Source organism: Lobosporangium transversale (genome assembly GCF_002105155.1).
Source record: "Lobosporangium transversale strain NRRL 3116 chromosome Unknown BCR41scaffold_55, whole genome shotgun sequence".
In the NCBI taxonomy this organism is placed as follows: domain Eukaryota; kingdom Fungi; phylum Mortierellomycota; class Mortierellomycetes; order Mortierellales; family Mortierellaceae; genus Lobosporangium; species Lobosporangium transversale.
Window position 1 is genome coordinate 99,900 of NW_019029033.1, and position 9,302 is coordinate 109,201.

Consider the following 9,302-nt stretch of genomic DNA (forward strand, 5'->3'; position numbering starts at 1 on the left):
TCAAAATCATTGAATGACTTTTGATGACCTGTCAAGGACTGACAGGACGATTGCAAGAGAAGGTAAGTGATTTAGGAACAAGAATGAACTTAGGAGATTCAAGAATAGTTTTATTGCAGACTGAGGTTTACTATGTTACAGATCTATCATGTTTATACTTGTTTGACTGAAGCGGAGACGCGCTTCAAGAACTCTAAATAAAGCTTACTCAAATATTTCCTAAGGACTTTTACCATATGCGGAACTCCAAGTGTTGAGTTAACTTAATACACAGGATCCGAGGAAGATATCTGGTGCAATCTTATTTCAAGGTTCCTTGGCACTATAAGTCTTGGTTATTGGTTTATAGCTCTTCTAGAATCCTTGGAGCTATTCACGGAGCTAGAAAACTAGGAGACGCGACTTGGCTTGACAGGCAAACTATGCATGGAGGAATGAGTGAAGGAAATGAGCGGAACAAATTAATCAAGCACACGTGATCTTTTTCAGATTCGAATCAGACAAAAGTCATTCATCAATTCATGAGCTAGACATTGCTTGCTGTTCGTGACATGACCACTGTAGGCTACTTGGCCAAGAACGACTCCACGCTGGACTTCGAGCTGTATATTCGTATCCTCCAGGACGAGCTATTGAATACTGTGGATTGGTACAACATTGATCCAGAGCAATTTATCTTCCAACAAGACAACGATTCTAAGCATACGGCTAAGAGAGTCACAACCTACCTTGCCTCTATTGGATTGACAAGAGCGTCAGGTAGAATACTGACATGGCCTGCCAATTCACCAGACCTGAACCCTATAGAGCATTTGTGGGATCACTTAAAAAAAAAATTCGCGAACATGGGACCATTCCAGAAGGCATGCTGGAACTCTGGGAAAGAGTGAGCCAGATATGGGAGGAGGAGACACCGAAGGAGGTCTGCCACAATCTGATAAGAAGTATGCCTGAGCGGATGTAAGCAGTCATAAGGGCGAAAGGGGGCAATACAAGATTTTGATAGGTGAAAAAAAACGATGGTTAAAGAATTGTCCAAATAAGAGTAAAATTTCAAAGTAGTAAAAAGCTATCAGAAACAAGCAGGAGCGCTAATAGGTTTAAAGCAGATAAAGTACGTCTTCAAGGTTACTCCCATCTAAGATTCAAGGGCACATGCGCTGCTCACTGTTGAACACTTATAGTTTTCCCTTGGAAGAATGAAACACTTGGACAATATTGGAAGCCACTGTAATTGTAGTTCTCTGGGTGTGGTCGTGGTTTCCTTTGCTACCAATGCAAAAGTCAAGGTAGTGTTCTAGGGGGATCTAAGGGTGCAATAAAGGTATCTTTATTCAGGGGGAACTATGCTACAGAACTAGATAGAAAAGTAGACCTATTTATACTAGTTAATATCCTGTTGCAAGGAATGCTCTAGAAATATGGGCGAAATACTATGTTGCACAAAATTATTATTGTGATTTCACTTGCAGACAGCGATGCGCATCAGATACACTATCATGCAAAACTGATTCAATAATTCATTCCCATGTGCATTTCTTTTTTTCATTCCTCGAAACCGTATATGCATACAACACTCATACTTTGGTTTAATAAAGCTCCCGTCTTCTTCTACGTCATAGTGATGCGTTGTGACATTAGCTTGTCTCATTTGAATAGCTAATGACTTTTTTGTTCATTCAGGTCATTGAATCAGTTTCACATGTGGTCTAAAATGTTGCCCATGACAACTTTTGGACGTCATTAATGCCAGTAAAAAAAGGACTTTTCTCTCTTTCCTTTATGAACACTTGCTTAACTCCCTCTAACTATACCTTCACAGAATATGAGACCCACTCCACAAAGGAAAGTCAACGAAGCCAGGAGGTTAATGATGGGAGGCATGTCTACTAGAGAAACTGCTGCTAGCGTTGGTATATCAATAGCGACGGCCACCAGGATCTATGCACATAATAAGGAGTACATGCCAGTCAATAAAGGCGGTCGACCAAGGAAAGTACCTAGAGGTATCATGCAGTATCTTAAGGTGAACATGAAACGAGGTACACTCAAGTCTGCAGTTGAGGCCACCGTCAGAGCCAACCAGCTCATACCAGCGGCTGTTTCTGAGACCACCGTTAGACGACGGCTCAAGGAGTTAGGATTGACAGCAAAGAGGCGTGTACATAAGCCAGCTTTACGTCGACGGCATATTAAAGCTCGTTTGCATTTTATCAATTAGTATAAGGAATGGACTCTGGAAGATTGGAAAAAGGTTATTTGGTCAGATGAATCGAAAATAAACCGAATCTGCTCTGATGGCGTGCAGTGGATCTGGGACGACAATCCGGGACGCCTCACTCGCAGGTCGGTGCAAGGCACTGTCAAGTTTGGGGGTGGTAATGTTAAAGTGTGGTCATGCTTCTCATGGTACGGACCTGGATACATTGCAAAGATTGACAATAATATGGACGCACAACTTTACATCAAACTACTGCAGGAGGATCCACAGATGTCGCTTGATGACTGGGGCCTAACTAAAAGCGATATCGTCTTTCAGCACGACAATGACTCGAAGCACACGGCGAAGATTGTTAGGAAGTATTTGGAGTCAGTACATCTGACAGAAGAGGAAGGTACACTTCTAGAGTGGCCAGCACAATCCCCTGACCTCAACCCTATTGAACACATGTGGGCAGAATTGGATAGGCGGCTCTCTAGGTATCCGGAGCGAGCTAAGAGCTGTGATGAACTATGGGAGCGAATATCGGTTGAATGGTACAGGATCCCAGTGGACTTCTGCCGCAAACTCATCATAGGTATCCATAAGAGACTCCAAGCTGTCAGTGATGCCCATGGTTGGAATACTATCTATTGATGTAAGGTTATGCCTCACAAAAGAATAAAGATCTTTGGCCACCGAATGGGCACATGTGAAACGGATTCAATGACCTGCATGAACAAAAAAGTCATTAGCTATTCAAATGAGACAAGCTAATGTCACAACGCATCACTATGACGTAGAAGAAGACGGGAGCTTTATTAAACCAAAGTATGAGTGGTGTATGCATATACGGTTTCGAGGAATGAAAAAAAGAAATGCACATGGGAATGAATTATTGAATCAGTTTTGCATGATAGTGTATAATAACAATGGAAAGGATCCGTTCAGTATTATAGAGATAGCACCCAAAATTGTGATTTTAAAGACTGGGCAGGCTTTAAGCATGAGTAGCTCCTGCTAGATTGCTAGGAAGCAGCCGCTCTCGGGACGGCCAATGAAAGAGCTTATTAGCTTTGATTTAAAACTATTCTTAAGGAGATCCATTTAGTATCCATGGAGTAGCACCTGTGTAAAGTATGTCAAACAAAGAAAAAACTAAGATTATCCCATTTTTAACACACTCAATGGACCATTGCGTCAGAATCTTGAGTGATAGAGACTAGTCAAAGCAGATAACAGTTCTCCTAGCCTACAGCTATGATATGAGCCTTGCTTTTCGGTATTCCATTCAGCGGTTCTTGAGTAAATGAGCATAGAGTATCAAAAAATCGCTTTTTTCCTCGACCTTCTCGCTTTTCCTTTAAGAAAACTACTTTTTCTGACTATGTAACTAGTAGTGATTTTACCACCGTTGGATTCCAAATTGAAAAATACATATATCCTGATGGTTCCATTGCTTTTGGGTATATCTGTGTTGCGCTCCATCGTCTTTGCCAACTTTTACAAAACTAATTTTGAAATGGTTGTCTAGATTGGTCACATACTCTGTCTTGTTGCATTTATCACTTAACTACGGATATTAACTTTCGCCAGAAAACGTAAAACCATCTCTTAAAAGTTGCGCTCCAGTACCAGCTACCGGCCCCATGTCGATATAACCCAATCGGGTCTGAAACGAGCGACTTTACCTATAGCACTATGGATATCTACATATCTTTTCATTTACATAAATACATCTTAACGAAATATGCTCAAAAAATAATTTATTGTCATGTGATATGTAATGGAATTAAGTTCAAAAGCAAACATTTATTTCCTCTAGTCTCAGATCTAAGGGGACTCGGAGAAATGTTAAATAAACATAGAGAAACTTTATTTTTACTTAGCGAAAACAATTAAAAACGCTGTATATAAATATAGATTAAGGTATAGATACATAAAGTAAATTGTTTGTCATTAATGAAGAGAGAGTGTTTTAATGCAATCAATGCGAAATATACAAAGTAACAGCTATTTAAACAGATCTGCAAAATTATAAAGCCTATGTCAACAAAATGGGACGTCCTTACAATGTTGGGTAAAAAAAAAATAGAATTGCTGTTAGACAGTCAACAGCTCATTGTCAATTCTTTGAGTATTGCCACTGTCCTTCCAGCGAGCACTCATCCGCACTGTATTAAAATCCCCATCGTGCCAGAAATGCACCAAATTCACCCCTTGGTCCAGTTCCGCGTCGGTTTGCCAGTATGGGTGCTTAAAATAGTCGTCCTCACAGGTAAAATGAACAACCCAAGCTTCTTCTGCTGAGAGTAAACGTTTGTAAGTTGACGTCTTGCTGATATGGTCCTTAATAGAAGATTGACTTCCTGTAGCCAAAAGCTCGATAACAACCGTCGGTTCTCCTGCTTTCTTGATGACAATATCACTATATTTGTGGTCCTCAAGCTCACGGAGGTGCCACTGGCCAATGATCTCATATTTTTTTGTTTTGTTTAGCCAGTTGGTGAGAACTCTCATCAATTCCGTGTCATAGACGCTTTCTCGAGGGACACTGGCGTTGTAGTCGCCCATAACCTTAACTGTTCTCCCCGATCTTTTGTATGATCGATCTTCCGCCTGCAAAATCAAGTCTTTATCGAAAAATCGAAGAGCAATCTTCATAATCTCTAGAATATCCAATGATCCTCCTCTTTTCTTTGGGGGTGACTCTGAAGGAGCGTGAGGATATTTTAATGGGATAATATATCTCCTCACAAACGAGTCAATGAATGCTGAGGCCATACGGTAGTTACTGTCATCAAGTCTTATCAGCACCCCTTCTGCAGTTAGGAAGTCTGCCAATCCCTGTTGTTCCATGTCTGTGATAGATATATCGCCGAGATACCCAATAAAATCTGTTCGGAGAAGATTAACAGCATCTGTAGCTGATTCACTCAAAAGTGAATCAACCATCCTTCTAAAAGTATGGTACGAAAACATCCTCTTATTTTGATTGTGTGTGGAGAAGACCTGCCATGTATCGTAATCGAGACAATTCGTCGAGTCGTTGACTTTCGAGCGAAGATACTCATGAATGGAGCGTCCACAAAGACAAATCATTCCTGGATGACTATTGACATTGAGCACAATTCATTGTATTAGAATGGCACATCAACTCGTGGAGAGTTAACTAAGCTTAAAAAACATACCCATTTGACTTCCAGTGTATGTCTCGAATAATCTCATCATCTATTTTAATCATCTCATCCTTCGCATAGTCATTAAAGAGCTGCTGCGTTTGATCAAGAGTGAAATACGGGTTCCTGATAGTATTGTTGACATGGAACGGGGATATGTGTTGATCTGTTGTTCGAAGGCGCTGAAGACTAAAGGTTCCACATACGATAACACTGTGAATGGCGTAGACATTGTTTTTACTGATGTCTCGGAGTGCTCTCAAAAAATTGTTTCTGACCTCATCACATGCTTTGAACAGTTCATCAAACTCATCAATCAAGATGACAATCTTCTCGTTCTGGAGTTTAATTTGACTGAAAGCATCGAGAAAATCAGCGTGGGTTGTAAAGTCATCGACTTTATAGTTGCGGCGAAGAGCATTTCCAAAAGTTCTCCAGAAATCAGACTCATTATTGTCAACGGCAACTCCCTCAAATGATAGTCTAAATGAAAAATAGAGGGTCAGTACTGGTATATTAGCGCATACATTGCATCCACTTTATCCATTTTCGCAGGAGTTGGCTTACGGGAGGCAGCGATACCCAAAGTCAGCTAATTGGGGGATAAGTCGATACAACCGTGTTGTTTTTCCAGAGGCACGTGCGCCTATGAGCATCACTAAATCGCGGCGAAAAACGCTCTGTAGTATTTCCTTATTTTTGTCATGGTCCGCAGGATCCACATAGTAGACTTTATTAACATCGTCGAATCTGATCGGTCCATTGACTGTCCACCTCCTCTTTTTCAAATCTGGCGGTGCTAAAAAAAAAAAAAAAACAGCAAGACCTGTCAGAAGAGAAAAATAAAGAATCGGTTTCCAATCCTTAAGGGAGAATTAGCTTACATAAGTCATCGGCCCTCCTTTTTTTCTCCGAGTCTGTTGGTAAAGGAAGCAATGATAGAAATTGGCAAGAAAAAAAGAAAAAGAAAAAGCATCAGAGGTAGCCGTCAAGCACATGTGCGATGATTAACCTTTTGAAAAAAGAAGAGAACCAATTAAACAAATGAGTCTTACTCGAAGTGGAAGTAGACGGATCTAAACCGCAATAATGCAAAACCAAAAATAAAAAAAGATGGATTATTAGACATAATCAATGATTACAACAAGCGTCACCACATGGCAAGTAATTATATGCTTGCATGCCGCAGTAGCAAGCAATTAGAATTTAAATAAGCTCAAAATGGAAGCAGTAATCAAAAAGACGCAATTGCAGACTATGTCATACACAAAAGTTTGAGAACAAATAGCCAATCCCTTACCTTGCAATGGCCGCTGGACGATGACGTGTATGGTTTTCTTCGCTGGAGCAGAACCAAAGACCTCAGAGATCTCGCTTGTTGCTCTGGTGAGTAGCTCCTTTGATTCAATATTGGCGAGATTGATTGTAGCGCCCTCATCAGGAACAGAGACGTGGAAGAGATTCAATTTGCCAGCTGCAATGTCGTCGAATTGAGGTTCGTTCTTCTTCTTGATTGCATCTTTGAGAGCAGCAATTGAGTCATCAGCATCCAATTGGACTTCAAATGCGGAAGAGTCGCCGTCGAGAATACAAAAGAGCTTAATTTTTTGAGTCATCTTGGTTTAATTGCGTACTGAAAAAAAAAAAAAAAAAAAAAAAAAAGTAATTGACAGTAAATCAGCAAGAGCGAATTTGATTAAAGTGAACTGAGCAAGAATGTTGGCGTTAATGTGAAGATTGAAAGAGAAATGCTTAGAGGAAGAGGGATGAAAGAAAGAAAAGATGGATGTGTGAGAAAAAAAAAAGAGATGTGCTCACTAAAAATAAAATTACGTACACACGTTTTTATTCCCATCATCCATCATACAATTATATGTAATACATACATTTTCCTCTCTATTGCTTGATTATCCTTCAGAATCTTTGTTTTCGCACCTTAACTACACGTTAAACATTTAATTCTATTTTTTTTATCTCTTTCTTTACATCTTTAATTTTTGCTCCTCCATGTGCACCTCTTTCTCTCTCTCTAGACACCTCTTACTCTCTCTTTCCTCGCTTATTTTGTCCATTATTTTTTTATTTTCCTCACCAATTTTTTTCACTTTTATCTCTCAGCACACATTCCCTGCCCATTTTTTATTTCATTCTCTGTGCACCTATTTCTCTCTCTCGCTCTCTTTGCACAGCTTTTTCTCATTCTGTGAATCAATCATTTCAATTTACTTTCGCACACCGATTTCCTTTCCTTATACGCACCCATTTTCCTTTCCTTATACGCACCCATTTTCCCTGCTCACTGATTTTTCCTTCGCTTCCTCTGTTCTAGTTTTCCTCACTCAGTACACACCTAATTTCCTCCCATTTGTATTTTCCTTTCATTGCGTTCCCATTATTTTTAGCAATCTCTCTCTCTCTCTCTCTCTCTCTCTCTCTCTCTCTCTCTCTCTCTCTCTCTCTCTCTCTCTCTCTCTCTCTCTCCTCTCTCTCTCTCTCTCGCTACCGTTAGAACGTGAAGGCCTCACATCTGTGCCAATCTTTCATTGACGCTATTGTCCAATCGACATTCGTAAGTATTTATCATTCCGGTGGTATCCGTCCCTGGTAATCTCTGCATTAATTTGGTGTTCCTGGACAGTCTGCATTATCATGTCTGCGTGCGAAGGTAATGTAACGTGCTTTATTTCATACAGTGGCTTCCAAAATTGTCCACATGTTCCGCGCCCATGTTTTCCATCTTGACAAGAATAATAGCGATGTTTGCTTGCACTTTTATTTTTATCAGAATAAACAAGTATGCCAATGTTAAGTGTACTGGTCCAGTTTAAAATATCTCTAGTCTCATTCATCATGGTTTTTAATTGACAAAAGTATTTAATGTCATTTGGACAACTATATAACCATCACTTATTTTACGCACCTTTGCTGAATTTTTTTCAAATTATCTCCCACACACTTGAGCAGTGCTCCTATTCGAACCATTCGAATCGAATTTCACTGATATCGAATTGGATTCGAATGAGGTAAGCTCAAATTCGATTCGAATTCGAATAGATATTAAAATTCGAATGCTATTCGAATGGTTCGAATGATTCGAGGCTTCGATTTATTCGAACTATTGGCACAATAGTATGGTGCATTTCAGTACTAATGCAATAAATTGCACTTTTGGACATTCATTCCTCATTCTCCTTTTTCTTTCTAATGATCTTCCATGTCATCGCTGTTTCTCATTCGTATTTGTCTCACCTCCATGGACTGTCATCACCATCCTCATCAATGACGCAATTAGCATTTAATCGCAATTTGTATAGTCATGTCTCATTGCATCAGTTGCAGAAAAAAGTACATGTCAGGTTTGTCCATCCCTTACTTCTCACTTTTTCTTTATTCTTTCTCTATAGCGCTATCACCGCTGATACACCAGGCGACACTCTACATATCTGTCATATCTTTATTATAACATGAAGTCACTGTCCAAATCAATTGTCCAAAATGCAACTGCTCAGCTTCTTCAGGGAAAGTCATGCTGGGAAGTGGCAAGGAGCTTTGGGATATCCGGTACCTCAGTTCAAAGGATTAGGAAAAGAAGTAAAGAAGATATTCCAAAGTTGAAAGGGGGCCAACCTTGCAAAGTCACCAAGGAAACAAAACGGCTCTTATCGAGATATTTCGACATGGGTGTATTGGAGACTCTCGAAAATGGCCAGCAACTAGCCCAATCAAGGGATGGAGTGCAGGTTTCTAAAACGAGCATCTGGAGGTACCTCATGGAGGATGATATGAAGACATATGTTAAACAGAAGCAGCCTGATCTGAAGAAGGAACATATCCTTGCTCGATATAATTTTGCAAAGGATCACTTGAACTGGACTATAGACGACTGGAAGAATGTCATGTTCTCAGATGAGACCATATTCAGC

General features: G+C 40.0%; 1 protein-coding gene across 1 annotated transcript; it reads right to left on the bottom strand.

The window, feature by feature from the left end:
• Positions 1-4,151: 4,151 nt before the first annotated feature.
• BCR41DRAFT_193511 (P-loop containing nucleoside triphosphate hydrolase protein) lies at positions 4,152-7,026 on the bottom strand. Its single transcript, XM_022019833.1, has 6 exons — positions 6,680-7,026; positions 6,435-6,455; positions 6,264-6,296; positions 5,947-6,169; positions 5,392-5,862; positions 4,152-5,312 (listed from the first exon to the last, which is right to left on the bottom strand). The coding sequence occupies exons 1-6, from the start codon at positions 6,993-6,995 to the stop codon at positions 4,304-4,306; spliced, it is 2,073 nt and encodes a 690-aa protein (XP_021876676.1). The 5' UTR covers positions 6,996-7,026; the 3' UTR covers positions 4,152-4,303.
• Positions 7,027-9,302: the final 2,276 nt, after the last annotated feature.

Excerpts from the sequence above, each read along its gene's own strand:
- BCR41DRAFT_193511 (XM_022019833.1), bottom strand. The coding sequence starts at position 6,995 with ATGACTCAAAAAATTAAGCTCTTTTGTATTCTCGACGGCGACTCTTCC. Across the intron at positions 6,170-6,263 it reads AAGGAGGGCCGATGACTTAT|ATTTGAAAAAGAGGAGGTGG; the intron begins GTAAGCTAATTC and ends TAGCACCGCCAG. Across the intron at positions 5,863-5,946 it reads TTTGGGTATCGCTGCCTCCC|ACTATCATTTGAGGGAGTTG; the intron begins GTAAGCCAACTC and ends TTTTTCATTTAG.